This window comes from Aplidium turbinatum, chromosome 2 (assembly GCF_918807975.1).
Source record: "Aplidium turbinatum chromosome 2, kaAplTurb1.1, whole genome shotgun sequence".
Taxonomy (NCBI): domain Eukaryota; kingdom Metazoa; phylum Chordata; class Ascidiacea; order Aplousobranchia; family Polyclinidae; genus Aplidium; species Aplidium turbinatum.
This window is the reverse complement of record NC_137473.1, coordinates 8672466-8688149: the sequence shown is the minus strand read 5'-3', so window position 1 is coordinate 8688149 and position 15684 is coordinate 8672466. Positions and strand designations below refer to the sequence as shown.

The window sequence follows — 15684 nt, the reverse complement described above, 5'->3', positions numbered from 1 at the left end:
GGAAGCTTTAAAAGGAGTAAAACTGTTGTTTTTCAGCATTGATAAAATGTCCAATTGTACCCCAGAAATGGAGATTTCAATAGCCAATCAGTTTTTCGAATTAGTCAAACAAGAATCAGTATCTCTGAAACTGCAACTACCTACTATCCCACGCGGCAGTTCAGTGTCCGAAACTGATGATGATGTTTACTTTCCACAAATATATGTAGAAACTTTCATTGCTGCCATTCACGATTTAGGCAAAAGGTTCGATAAGGAAAACCTGTCCCATGTCGCGTACGTAGAAAATATGGTAATCGGCTCCCCAAGTTTGATGGAAGAACAAATTTCCTGCAAGTTTTCCGATATTGATACTTCACAGTATTTGAGAGAGGTTGGGAATCTTGAAGCTTTTTTTAAAGTAAAAAATGTATTAGGAGTAACTCCTCAACAAATGTGCAGTTTATTTCGTAAACACGACAACTTACCAATCATGTTTCCGAATGAGGCAATCCTCATACGATTGTACTTGACTTTACCATGCACGTCTTGCGAGGCCGAACGTTCGTTCAGCACACTCAGATGGATCAAGACGTATTTGAGGTCAACAATGACCCAAACCAGGCTAAACCATGTGTGTGTGCTTAACATACACAAAGAAAAAGTCGATCGTCTCGACAGAAAAAAGCTGATTTCAGAATTTAATGCGAAAACATTAGTTCGAAAAAATATGCTTTGTGGTTGAATTGTTGTTTGTTCCGCTGTTTTCAGTTATTTTGTTGGTTGTCATTTGTTGTTATAAGTTATAAGTGATGTTTACCAAAAAGTGTGGGAGGAGCACATGCTGAACTACTTCAACATTTATGGCTGCGAGGTCTTTAAGCATGATGGTGCACCATGCCACACAGCTAAAAAGATCAAGAAGTTTCTTGAAGAACATTGCATTGATGTGCTTGAATGGCCTGGTAACAGTCCAGAATTGAACCTAATTGAAAATTGCTGGCAAATAATGAAAAATAAAATTGCAGAAAAGAAGACACCAAATCTGAACACACTCAAGATGGAGCTCAAAAAAGTTTGGTGCCAGATGACCCGCAAATATTTAAAAAATTTAAGTGATTCCATGCCAAATCGCCTGCAATTGGTCATTAAAAATAAGGGCAATAAAAGGTTTCACTGTATACAAATGTTTGTTCTTCTTAAAAATTTAAAAAGATCTGAAGTCATTTTGCGCTAGCAGTATAACAATTGAGAAGTTCTTTGCTTTCAGGAGGCAGCCAACACCTCATATCCAGGGATGTATCAATAAAGCGATATCGAGTTATCAGAGGGACCACTTAAGCTACTTGAGGCGGGTGCAAGTGAGTGTCCCTTTGTCTCTCTCTCGTCAAAGGGCGAGTGTGTACAGTTTTATATTCTGTTACTTTTTTCTATTTAGAGCAACTTAGATGGAAAAATACAAAATCTTTAGGAAATGACAGATGGGTTAAAATGGTTCATTTGTTATGAAGGCAAACGTGTTTGGCATGATATGGATTGCTATAAAGGCCCCCCAAACTTGAGCTCAATTGGAACTGGGGGACAAGGACATCACTCATTTTATCCCTGATACTGACATCATTCAGAAAATGCAGAATATATCTTTATCACCAGCAAGACACGGAGTTGAGATCGGATTTTCGGGACTACTGAACACGTTACGTTACTCTATGAACAAACAAACAAGATACATGAACAAGACAATAGGTCACGCAAGACGACTGAGTACATCATTACAGATAAAATGCCTGATGTTTCAAAACTACTGAACCAAATACAGTCTGTCAGCAGTGAGCACTGAATGGTATCTTACGCATTTAAAGAAGGCGGTTACAACTTTAACGAGGCAAAGGCGTTGGAACTATACACGATGCCCCTCCGTGTGTACCATACAGCCAATGGTGTATGGTGGATTGGTGGTGTTGGATAAGCTAATGGTGGATAAGATCTTGCATAACACTTATAGGGGTAACATGATGGGTGCTAGTAAGTATGACATGTATGATAACCATGACGGACTATATAGAGGCCATGACAACGTACAATGGGATTGTTAAAACTGGGGACAGATAGTGACGCCATAGTGTCATTGTCTTCAATGAAATTTCTCTGCAGATGCTTCCATTTTGCAGTGCGTTTAGTTCAGGGTAGTCAGGAATTATTTTACTTTAAAGAATACCGGTACAGTAGCCTACTTAAGTTAAAACTCTAAGCTTGGTAGGAAAGTGATTTATCGGTGTCCTATATCAGCATAAGGATGAGATAGATCGATATTTGAAACAGAAATAGCCTACTTTGATTTGTTTTGGTATTTCAAAATATGTTTTTTTAATCGTTTCGAAATCCAAGCAATTTCATTTGGTTGTGCATTTGAAACGATAGTGAAAAACTGGAGAATCTCAGAACGTAGGCCTAATAAGCTGCCGGACTAAATTTGAGCCAAAACGTCTGACGCTCATATGAATGAGAGAGACTCTTACAAGTCAGCAGTTCTTGAGATCATGCAATGGAAATTATAGTGAAAAAAATAAAGTTGCCGTGTTTAGACTGCCTAAATGCCAACCGGAACGTGATAAATGGCTTGCCACTACCCCAAGGAATAATATTCTCAATTTAAAGGACACTGTCGTTTGTGAACGCCATTGGCCAGAAAACTATCCTACCACTATCAAAGCTGGGTTTTTTTTTGCTGAGACTTTTCGGTTATTTGTCCGAAATGACCGAAAAAATTCGGTCAATTTTATTTATTTCGGTCAATTTTAGTCATTTTTGGTCATATAATAATAGTCAATTGAGTATATATTTTTTCGGACATTTTGACCGAATTAACTATATTTTTTTCGGACATTTTGCTAAAAAATTGGTCAATGACCGATAAATGACTGAAAAAAAAAACAGCCATCAAGTATGGGAAAGTAAGACCTTTGTATCCACCATCTGTGTTTACCTGTGTCCCTTTGAGTTTAGTTCCTTTACCACCATTTCTTCCTAGAAGTACCCAAAGGGCGTTAAGTGGAAATCGCAGTTAGCCTGTTGATGAACTACCAAGTTTAGACAAAAGTGACATTATTGTGAGATTTGAAAATCTCCTGGCTAATGCTTTAGTGTTCAATTTCCTTTTTTAGCAGGTGATCATATTGTTGTATTTCGGGCTCATCAGACGCTTGTTTTTCAATGCAAGGAATTTATGCAAGATTCCGGCATACCCAAGTTTGTGTTAAGAATTGATGACAATCTGAGCTTTGAAGCATTTCATTCTGGAGTAAAAATCTATAACGTCTTTATCAGCAAGTAAATGTTCCAGATGGTCACAAATTCAAGAAGCTGTGAGATTCTTGCATTATATGGAATTATCTCATCAACAAAGTATTATTTTGCAACAGATAAAATCTATGAATTTATGCCGGTTATAGAAAAGAAATACATCGTGGAAACAATCGTTACGTCCTTCGAATATTTTTCTTTGTCCAGAAGTTCATACAACCGACTGAGACGGGACCAAAGCTATAGTATATAAAAAAGAAATTGTTTCAAAAAACATTACCTCCAGCGAAAGGTACAAGAAATTTGCGCAATACATCTAGATACATACAGTAGTAGAGAAGTTCATTGTTTATTAGCAAAAAAGGCATTGATCTTCAGCTGTTTCGGTTTTGTCACGGATTTCTCTATCACATAGCGTTCAGCTTCTGCAAAATAATGTAGGATTTGCTCGCTATCGTTGTGACTTCGGAAGTAGGCCTATCAGTCTAGTTGTCTGATTGACTTCAGGGCATGTACAACTGTTGCTTTGAGTTGTTTAAAGGTCAGCTGTAGAGCTGCTTTTTACACGTAATAGTTTTTCACGCTAGAAAAAAAGTTAATTGAACGGTTAATTAAAGTCCCTGCTGAGAACCTAGCAAAATAAAGGGGAGACATTTTGCAAGCAGCAGCGCTAACTGGATTAAAAGACTGACCGTTCGTGGTGAAGGTGATGGCTTAAAGTGACGTTTTAAACGAACAAAAGACGTCTGGGGACTAATAAAGGGTGCTGTTACATGCGAATTGACGTTGTAGGCGATGCTGTTGTAGCCGAACTACAATGTATGTAAAAGATAGGAATTCTGCCGGGACCGAGCGAAATGTGACGTTATAGGCGAATTGACGTTATAAACGAAGCCGTTATAGGCGAATTCTACTGTAGTATAATTATGACAACGACGTCATACTGATGAAAGATAAACTCCACTGAAGTGAAAGCCAGTGAAATACAAGTTGCCACATTTGGGCATCACTTTGGTGAAATAGTTGTCGACTTGTATTGTTTGGCCATTTTGTTGCCAGGCCAGAACTATGCTCGTAAAATGTATGTTATTTAGCGGGTGATTGGTGAAGGACGAAGGTAGTACAGACATTGATGGCAAGATAATGTTTGCATTGCATGGCACACATACGCCTAATGCCCTAATAATAATGCAAAAACATAAAACATTTTTGAAACACAGCATGTGCTAATTTATAAGTAGTAAATTATTATCAGTAATTTTTATTAGTACCGTAATGTAGTAAACACTGTATTTTTTTAAAACAATACAGGGTACAGTAATATACAAATGCTGATAATATGCGGAAACATTTTCTATTTTGGTGACCTTAATGTTATGATAATTTTGGTAAAATAAGGAGTGACATCGTTATTTACAATTATCATTGCAATGCAATGGTCTTGGCGAATAAGTAAATCCACTTAGTAAGCGCAATTTTCATACACAATTTCTTGAAATAAAATAGTTTTAAAATTAAACTTTTTCTAGTGCAAACGATGACACCCACTTTGCTATGTAGCTAATTTAGTCACTAATGTAAATATTTCATTCCAAACTGCTAATGCGTGCTGTAACCAAGTGCAAGAAAAACAGCTCTGCTGACCTGCTACTACTTAAATCCATTCCTCTTTAATTATGTTGTCAAGAAACGAACTCCTGATGTTTTTGAACAGAGATGAATAACGTTTTAATGCTGTAACCACAGAAAACGGCTGTTGATCTATAGAGCCATTTTTAGTCCCTATACAATCAGTATTGTCATTGATGGGCGCAGGAACAACATGAGTTTCTCTTTTAGTTTACAAGCCCAAAATCATTCAGTCTTAAGTTGAGTATTAACCTCCAGGATCTACATAGACGAGTCAATATACGGAAAAAAGGCACCTAACCCCAAAAAATTGATACAAAAGGTTTTTCAACGGATTCTGTTACCAATGGGTACACTAAATAACATACTAAAAGTCTACCAAATTCGGACCCCCAGAAAGGGGTCATTTTCAAGGAAATGTACGGCATATTTCTAAATAATTTTGCCTACTGGGTAAATGGTGGTATTCAAGTTGTTATTGTTCTTGTGTTTGTGACATCATAATCACATGAATGCGTGCATAGTCGCATCACAATGCAAGCAAAGTTATCGTTGTTCAAGTCAAAAAGATTTATTCAGGCAAAGTCACTCAAGACTGCCAGAGCTTGTTTTTTTAATGGACTTCTGTGGTTTTATTTTTGAGTCTGGGGTTTTTAGACCATAATTTATAGGCTTTCATTTTGCTATTTTTAGGATATTTTAAGTGCTAAAACGCTAATAGTGTTAAGAAAGTTAGTTATGAAAAAAAGCAACATTTTTTCGCGCCATCGACGCGATATTTGCTGCATAGTTTTATTTTGACCCTCCTGGAGCAACATGCTAGTTGCAAGAGTTTTGCCAGGCGTGCTATTTTCCCGCCGACTTTGGCTAGTTTGGCGTTTTTTGTACACAATCAAGCAGTATTTTCGGTGTTTTTAAAAGCTGGGGCTTTTTGTTTGGATCTTGTTTCATGTTATCCGTCGCAGCAGCCAGTTCTGGGCAGGCCTCAGCTCAAATCTCGTCATCGAGACGACATTGATGAGGTCGTTGAAAACCACTGGGGGTATGACGCACGGAAGTGGAATGGATGAAAAGCAGAGAGCCCTTTGGACCATGTCCAATTGTCCATTGTCCAGGTGCATAACAGCAGAGTACAGCATCGCTATGCACGAGTTTACAAACTTGTCATTCACGACATCTGAACAGCACAAGGATTCAACAAAGGCAAGGATGAAAAGGGACGCTGCTGACCTGGAGAAGATCAGTTCAAAACTTGTCGTATGTTCACCTTTCTTGCAAGATGCTTCGTTAAGGAACGTTGTCACTAGTGTTGTAGCCGATGATAGTGTGAACGTGCACAAATATGAGACTGTTAGACAAAAAATGACAGGACAACCTGCATTCGCATACTCATTCAGTAGAAAGGATAAAGCCAGGACCCTTGGGAAACAATCTGCTATCAAAGTCGCTCCTGATCGAACCATTGATACTGCACTTCTTTTTCAACGCTTCATGGTGGTCTCCCAAGCTGGACATCTATCACTGGAGGAAGTTATGTGTTACGAGCTTAGTCCTTTCCCTCCTGCTCTCTTTGAATCGAGACATGTATTCCAAAAAGCTGATAAGCCACAGTTAGCACACGCGATCTGTGATCACCCAAGTAATGCAATCCTACATTCTGTGCCAAAAACGGAGTGCCACGTACTTGATGGCGGTTCACTCTTTCACCGCATACCATGGCAGCGTGGACAAAGCTATGGTGAAATAGCACGGTCATATGCTGATTTCACCATCCGGCAATATGGATGGTGAAATCGGGTCTGCTACTATTCGGCGAGTCCGATTCGGCGAGTCCGATTCGACTAGTCCGATTCGGCGAGTTCCCTATTCGGCGAGAGCCCTTTTCGGCGAGTGCCCTATTCGGCGAGTTTTTGAAATTTTTGAAAGGAAATTATCGGGTACCGTAGCCTAATTACAATTGACGTTTTTACATCGTTTTAACGTCGCTAAACGTTGAAATCGTGCAGAAAGGAATAAAAAGAAAATGTTTGAACTATTAAATTAAAATTCTTCATGTCAGTTTGGTTGTTTTTATTTTTGACCATCATATCAAAAACAATACACGTCAACATAGCAAAGGTAGAAGCGACAAAACGCGAACGTTTAAACGTGCTTGAATTCGTCATGTCAGTTCAGTTGTTTTTATTTCTGATCATGATATCAAAAACAATACACGTCAACATAGCAAAGGTGTAGAAAAAGGTAGAAGCGACAAAACGCGAACGTTAAAATGTGCTTGTGACCGAAGTAAGTTATTGAGTTGAAAGAAATTTGGCACGGTCGCAACACTTTCAGAAAAATTTAAGATATAAAGGGAAAATAAAACAAAGAAAATGTTAAAAAAAAAAAAAAAGATCATGTTTATTTCTATAAGTTAGTACTTTTGAATAGTTAAAATGATTAGTTTGGACCAACAAATGTGTGGCCTACAGCTTGGATTGAAAGGAAGTTATCGGGTACCGTAGCCTAGTTATCCCGACCAGCAAAAATTTGTTCCAAGAACACAGTTCATTTTTACATTGTAGTAACAGAATGAAAAGGCTAAACAAATGTGTGGCCTATCGTGTTAACGTCGCTAAACGTTGAAATCGTGTAGAAAAGGGAGCTTTTGCTGACTAGGATACTTTGAAACTGAGAAACATTCACAGAAGCCCTACGATTTGTTCCAAGAACCCATTTAGCATAACATTTCATTTGTACATTGATTCAACGTCTGAATACATTATCTTAAAAATGCAACGTATCGTAGGGCTTCTGTGAATGTTTCTCAGTTTCAACGTATCCTAAGCACCCTTTTCTACACGATTTCAACGTTTAGCGACGTTAAAACGATAGGCCACACACTTGGTTAGCCTTTTCATTCTGTTACTACAATGTAAAAATGAACTGTTAGGCTAACTGGGTTCTTGGAACAAATTTTTGCTGGTCGGGATAACTAGGCTACGGTAGCCTAACCGATAATTTCTTTTCAATCTAAGCTGTAGGAGTGTAGGTCACACATTTGTTGATCCAAACTAATCATTTTAACCATAGGCGCCTAAGCCGTGGGGACCAGGCCCCCACGCATATTTCCGCGTGGGAGCAACTTTTTATGCTGCATTGATACATAAAACAATAGATGAACTAGCGATCGGCAGCAAGAAAACATTTTTAAATGCAAACCGCAACAGCTTCGCAGTAAATAATCACTAGAACGAGTAGCGATGCTACAATCCCACCCCAGACAAAAAAATCTGTCATTTTTACGTTGATTTAACGTCTGCAGACGTTGAATCAATGTAAAAATGAATGATTTTGCTGCCTGTGACATAGCAAAAATCTACCATTTTGCGTCGATTCCATGTCATCAAATGTTGAATGCACCCAAAAACAACATAATTTGCTACGTTGACGCAGCGTGCGTTTAACTTAATGCGCTTGCAAACAGCCTCGCTGTCGCTTTCGAAAGTAGAAACCTCTGCAGAGAATTGTCGCGGCAGTGAATCGCTTGCTGTGAAAATGAACTTGAAGTCTCGGCCCGAGGTTACCACTAACCAACGTAACAAGGGCTGGTACAAACCGCATTGCCCACAGTCGCACAAGCGGCATAATCAACACAACAACGGACTCGCGCAAACTGCATGGCGCACACACGTCCGTTGCCATGGAAACCCGATCAAAGGCGGGGAATATGCGCATCTTTTGTTTTCATCTTTACAGCGAATTGGAACTTGAAAGCTGGTCAGCCATAAGTTGCGATATTGTAGTGAAAAGGGAGCAATGTCAAGTCGAAAACTTAATCAAACGTCTCTCTGTAACTATTTTTCAAGGGCTGTTTACGGATGTCAGCAACTTTTAAATTTATTAAAGGTGACGTGCTGTTGAATTGATGTAAACATGAATGATTTTGCTTTCAACAGGTATATTTTCAAGCATATGATCAAGTTAGTATTTTCATTCCATTTACAGTATACCTTTTAGTAAACCTTTTCGTCTCTTGTTTCATGCTAATAAATCTAGTTCGTTGCTAAACTTTATGTTGTGCTTAGCTTAAAGAGTCGCAGTCCATCAACCGCTAGCCAACGCAGACGCATAGCATGTGTTTTGGTCGAGCTTTGTTTATAATAATTAACGGCAGGTCGAACGTAGCAATAACTCCGAGTGTGGCAATAAAAGCAATCCTAGTGTGACGACATAATTACGTCATCCATCTGCGTGACATTTCGCTGAATTTACGTTGCTGCTGATGAAACACGCTTTCGCCCCCGCGGCCAATAAAATAGTTAGGCGCCTATGATTTTAACTATTCAAAAGTACTAACTTATAGACATAAACATTATTTTTTTTCTAACATTTTCTTTGTTTTATTTTTCCTTTATATCTTAAATTTTTCTGAAGGTGATGCAACCTTGCCAAATTTCTTTCAACTCAATAACTTACTTCGGTCACAAGCACGTTTTAACGTTCGCGTTTTGTCGCTTCTACCTTTTTCTACACCTTTGCTATGTTGACGTGAATTGTTTTTAATATCCTGATCAGAAATAAAAACAACTGAACTGACATGACGAATTCAAGCACGTTTAAACGTTCGCGTTTTGTCGCTTCTACCTTTGCTATGTTGACGTGTATTGTTTTTGATATGATGGTCAAAAATAAAAATAACTGAACTGACATGACGAATTCAAGCACGTTTTAACGTTCGCGTTTTGTCGCTTCTACCTTTGCTATGTTGACGTGTATATGATGGTCAAAAATAAAAATAACTGAACTGACATGACGAATTTTAATTTAATAGTTCAAACATTTTATTTTTATTCCTTTCTGCACGATTTCAACGTTTAGCGACGTTAAAACGATGTAGCACGATTTCAACGTTTAGCGACGTTAAAACGATGTAAAAACGGCAATTGTAATTAGGCTACGGTACCCGATAATTTCCTTTTAAAAATTTCAAAAACTCGCCGAATAGGGCACTCGCCGAAAAAGGCTCTCGCCGAATAGGGAACTCGCCGAATCGGACTAGTCGAATCGGACTCGCCGAATCGGACTCGCCGAAACGGGCCATTCCGGGTGAAATCAGCATAAACTTCGGAAACAAAATTGCACCGTGGTAAATGCATCTGGGGATGCTGATGTAGAAATTGCAAAGGCCGCACTGGAGACATCTCTTCTCCAGACAACAACACTGATTGGAGAAGATACCGATCTCCTTGTGTTAATTGTTTTACTTCCGAAAACGTCTATTCGAGAAGTGTATTTCTGTAAAAAAAGCCCACGGCTGTCGAAAATGGTCCACTTACGGATTGAACAGGCGTCTGGAAAAGGTTATGTAAATTTAACCGCGATTGATGTTCACTTCTGGAATGCCTAGAAGAGCCCTTCTTAGAGCTACGCCGGGAGCCCACATCTGATCGATATTCAGCCAATGCTACCTCTTTACGTTGTTCAGCCCTCAACTGTGCGTCTTTGAGTGCGAACTCAGCAGCTCTCGCTTCGGCTCTCGCGGCAGCCTCAACTCGTATGGCCTCAGCTCTCGCGGCGGCCTCAGCAGCTCTCGCTTCGGCTCTCGCGGCGGCCTCAAGTTTTTCTTAGATGCCTGTATTGATAGTACCTGTTATGCCGCATGTAATATGCTGTTATGATAATTCCATCTTTATAGGGGAGATTGGGGATACTACGGACGGATTTTCGAGTATTTTGTTTTCGAAAAATTGTTTTATTTTAAATTGTACTGGAAACCGTTTTTCACCAATACATATGGAATTTATTCAGATAAAAAGTGAGGAGTTGTCTCTGAAAATTTTACCACTATTCGGCTTATCAAGCTGCCAAAAGTATAGAAACTGAAATGTTGGAAAACCACTTTTGTCAAGCTCGTGTTACATAATAGAAGTCAAGATCATTTTGTTTGCGGTTTATCTCAAGCCTCAAGTGAATTTGCTAATATCGTGCTCTGCTCTGTCTGATGTTCGCCTATCGCTGCGTCCGAAATGTCCCCGGGTCGTATATTATATACAATCATACGTATCTTAGTAGATAATCAGCCTATCGTAATTTAACCTATTTAATTCGATTCATTGACCCCGAAAACTTAGGGATAGACACCTAAACCGCCTTCCTAGCTTGAATAGCAATTGAGATATAAGCAATATAACATCCCAGCGGACATCTTCGACGCCATCTTGAAAATGACCCTTTTCTGGAGGTCCGATTTTGGTAGACTTTTAGTATGTTATTTAGTAGGCCCATAGGTAAAAGAATCCGTTGAAAAACCTTTTGTATCAATTTTTTTGGGGTTCAACCTTATATTGACTCGTCTAACAGTAATTCGACACACCATCAAGACATTCTTATGGTTTTCCTTGAGAATGGATTCTTTTGTGAACTTTAAATCCATGGCAACTTGAAAAAGACTCCTTGCATACATCACATTGGTACAATTTTTTCTGTAAATGAATTTTCTGATGACTCTTCAAATCAGAATAGTATGAAAAACACTTGTCACATGTGTCACACATAAACAGTTTTTCATCAGAATGAATTCTGTAATGGGATCACATTTATAACGCTTTTCCTCAAAATGAATTCTCTCATGACTTCTAAGAAACGAAGAATGTGAAAAACACTTCTCGCATATGTCACATTTGTATGGTCTTTCTCCAGAATGAATTCTAAAATGAGAAAGCATGTTAGATTTGGTTACAAAACACTTGCTACATATGTCACACTTGTATGGTTTTTCATTGGAATGAATTCTTTGATGAATTTGCAAACCAGCAAGACGCGTAAAGGACTTGTTACACACATTACACATGTACGGCTTTTCACCAGTATGGACTTTTCTGTGGGAAATCATATGAGATTTCTGTGAAAAACATCTGTAGCATATTTCACACTCATATGGCTTTTCACCAGTATGAATTTTTTCATGATTTTTCAAATAATAACAAAGTGAAAAACACTTTTTGCATTCATCACACTGGTATGGTTTTTCAGAGGAATGAGTTCTCCGGTGAGCAGTCAAATAATAAGTCTGCGAAAAGCGTTTATGACATAGATCACATTTGTGAGGCTTTTCATTAGAGTGAGTTTTCTTGTGTTTTTTCAAATATATACAAAGTGAAAAACACTTGTTGCAAATATCACATTTGTATGGTTTTTCTTTTGAATGAACTTGTCGATGAATTTTCAAATCAATGTATTCTAAGCTTACAAATCACTCGTTCATGTTTTGTAGTCAACTTCATTCCCACTCCAACCTCCAACATGTAAGCTCTACAATGATTATTCTATGTCTTGTTGAAACTTTCACAACAGTATTCTCAGTATTAAACTTTTAACGTAGAAACTTGGTTTCAACAAATTTTCTTAGCACTGCTAAACATTTAAAACCATAAAAAACATTTATGCATACTTTTTTCAAAATTCTTAAACATGCAAACAGCATTTCATTGTTCAAAAAATAATAAAACAGTAGCATTTTGCAATGACCATCACACATTCTCATTTCCAGCTTCTTTTCACAAGGGGTCTGCTACTACTCGGCGAGTGCCCTATTCGGCGAGAGTCCTTTTCGGCGAGTTCCGAATTTTTTTTAAAAATTATCAGGTACCGTAGCTTAATTATCATTGCCGCTTTTACATCGTTTTAACGTCGCTAAACGTTCAAATAACCCCCTAACCCTTAACCCTTTAGCTCTTAACCATTAACCCCCTAACTCCAACCCTAACCTCTAACCCCTAACCCTAAAACGACAATGATAAAATTAGGCAACGGTAGCCGATAATTTTAAAAAAATTTCAAAAAATTGCCGAATAGGGAACTCGCCGAAAAGGGCTCTCGTCGAATCGGACTAGCCGAATTGGACTCGCCGAATCAGAATCGCCGAAACGGGCCATTCCGTAAAAAAAAATAGTACAGCTGGAGACTTCTCCGCAATATTAGTTAAGACAAGAAAATATTAAAGCAATAGACTCAAAAGGAAATTGAACAAAAGCTGATTGTGTTGCGACATGGGGTTTGCTACTATTCGGCTAGTCCGATTCGGCTGGTCCGATTCGGCTAATCCGATTCGACTAGTCCAATTCGGCTGCAGTCTTTTTCGGCTGGTTTGTTGGATTTATTAAAGGATTTTGTTGGATTACAGAAGGATTATGGTTGGATTTTCACAAATTTGCCGAATAGGAAACTAGCCGAGAAAGACTGTACCCGAATCCGACAAGCCAAATCGGACTAGCCGAAACGGGCCATTCCGTGCGACATGGGGGTCTCTCAACATCCAAGCAAGCATAATGCAACAAAAAATATTGCAAGTAAGCAAATTACATATGCACATTGCACAGCAAGGGTTCCTAACCTGGAGGCCATGGCCCCCTAGTGGGCCATGAGCCTTTTTCAAGGGGGACATGGAAAAATTAAAAAAAATTTATTTTTTTTTAATTTATCATCTCTAAATCCACTCCAACACTATATAACAAAAGTAATAAATTAAAAATTTAATAAAAATGCTTGTACATTTTGCCCAAATCTTCAGGAGATGGTCTTTAATTCCCGGTTGTTTCAAAAATAATATATAATAATCAAAAATAGGGAGGCCATTGATTTTTCAAAATTGTCAAAGGGGGCCATGGTGTAAAAAAGGTTGGGAACCCCTGCGCACAGTAAAACAAATTGTGATAAATCAACTATGCACTTAATGGGTACATATAAATGACAAATATGCATTCAAGCTTTCAAATTCATATCACATCTAAGCCACACCCTTCTCCCAAGTAATGTGTGCCACACTTGTATGGCTTTTTATCTGAATGAATTCTTCGATGAAGAATCAAATGTGGTTTTTGCGAAAAGTGCTTTTCACATACATCACACTTGTACGGCTTTTCACCTGAATGAACTCTTTTGTGAACAACCAAATGCATTTTTTGCGAAAAGTGCTTTTGGCATACATCACACTTGTATGGCTTTTCATCTGAATGAATTCTTTGGTGAACAATCAAATGTTTTTTCTGTGTGAAATGCTTATTGCATACATCACACTTGTATGGCTTTTCATCCGAATGGACTGTTTTGTGTGAATTTGAGTAAAAAACACTTATTGCATACATCACATTTCTATGGCTTTTCACCTGAATGAATTCTTTGGTGAACTGTCAAATTACTTTTCTGTGTGAAGTGCTTATTGCATACATCACACTTGTATGACCTTTCACCAGAATGAATTCTTTGGTGAACAATCAAATGTTTTTTCTGTGTGAAATGTTTATTACATACATCACACTTGTATGGCTTTACACCTGAATGGACTGTTTTGTGTGATTTTAAGGTGGATTTGAGTAAAAAACACTTATTGCATACATCACATTTGTATGGCTTTTCACCTGAATGAATTCTTTGGTGAACTGTCAAATTACTTTTCCGTGTGAAGTGCTTATTGCATACATCACACTTGTACGACCTTTCACCAGAATGAATTCTTTGGTGAACTTTCAAACTATATTTCTGTGTGAGGTGCTTATTGCATACGCCACATTTGTACAGCTTTTTGTCTGAATGAATTCTTTGGTGAGCAATCAAATGTTTTTTTTGCGAAAAGAGCTTATTGCATATATCACACTTGTATGAATTTTCACCTGAATGAATTCTTTGGTGAACTACTAAACCATTCAATGCAGAGTCATTTATATTCTTGCAGTAAGATTCCACATTTTCTATCTTCACAACAACTGCTTGTCTTTCCATGGTTGGGAAATATACTTACTTCTAAAAACAATACAATATGACTAATATTTACATATATAATAATATTATAACTGTGTTAACCTTAAAGTCACCAAAAGTAGTTAGTGTACTGGGGCTATTTTTTTTTGAGAATTCAAGTTTTTCAAAAAGCCTTAAACACATGCTTGATTTGCATAGTGACTCTTTGCCGGCATATTACATCACAGCAGTTCATTATATGATCTGAACAGTTATTAGGCAAAACTTAGTGTGTGTTTAAAGCCTGCTAAAAATGTGAACACCAAAAAATGGGTCCACGCCTTTTAGGTGCAGACAGTTAGGAGCCGGTCAATTAGGCACGCACACTGTGGTGTCTGGATATTTAGGTGCGGAGCACTGTGGTGCCCGTTTGTTTAGGTCAGCGGTTCTTAACCAGAGTTCGATCGAACCCCTTGGGTTCGACGAAGCTGTTTCAGGGGTTTGGCGCGAACGTTCTCTAAAGTCTAAAACATTAACACATGGCCTACTGAATGGTATATCAGAGAACATTTTTGGAAAATATTGCCCAACCGAAATTTGATTGCGGCTTACATGATGGTAAATAAACTTTATTTTCTCAAAACATGAACTTCCTCACGTTTGCTTTTTGCATGGAACGACAGAAGCAATGCTCTCACTTAGTTTAAGGAAATTTAGTTCTATTTTCAATTTTTTTCAACAACAGCAGATATAAACACTCCATACTTGGATTCCATTATCGAGCTTCAAGAAAGCAAGATGCAAAAAACAACTTCAACACAACAAATTATCAAACGTTTTGGTGCCAACAAATGGAAAGTTATCTTCTTATTACAAAAGTTGCCCTTGAAGTTCTCATGCCATTCGTAACTACTTATTTATGCAATCATGCGTTTTTTATTCTGGTGGATGTTGAAGCAAAAAAAAAAAAAAAATGAAACCGGCTTGCTTGCGAAAATGACATGAGAATTGCTGTTTCCGAGACAAAGCCTCAAATCTCACTATTGGCCACAGAAA

The 15684-nt window shown here is 38.0% G+C and overlaps 1 protein-coding gene across 1 annotated transcript; it reads right to left on the bottom strand.

Annotated features, from left to right (window-relative positions):
• Positions 1–11638: 11638 nt before the first annotated feature.
• LOC145765640 (uncharacterized) lies at positions 11639–14066 on the bottom strand (the record flags this gene model as incomplete). Its single annotated transcript, XM_082577471.1, has 2 exons — positions 13690–14066; positions 11639–11771 (listed from the first exon to the last, which is right to left on the bottom strand). Coding segments are annotated over exons 1-2 (480 nt in total), but the record flags the coding sequence as incomplete, so codon positions are not given.
• Between the last annotated feature and the right edge of the window lie 1618 nt (positions 14067–15684).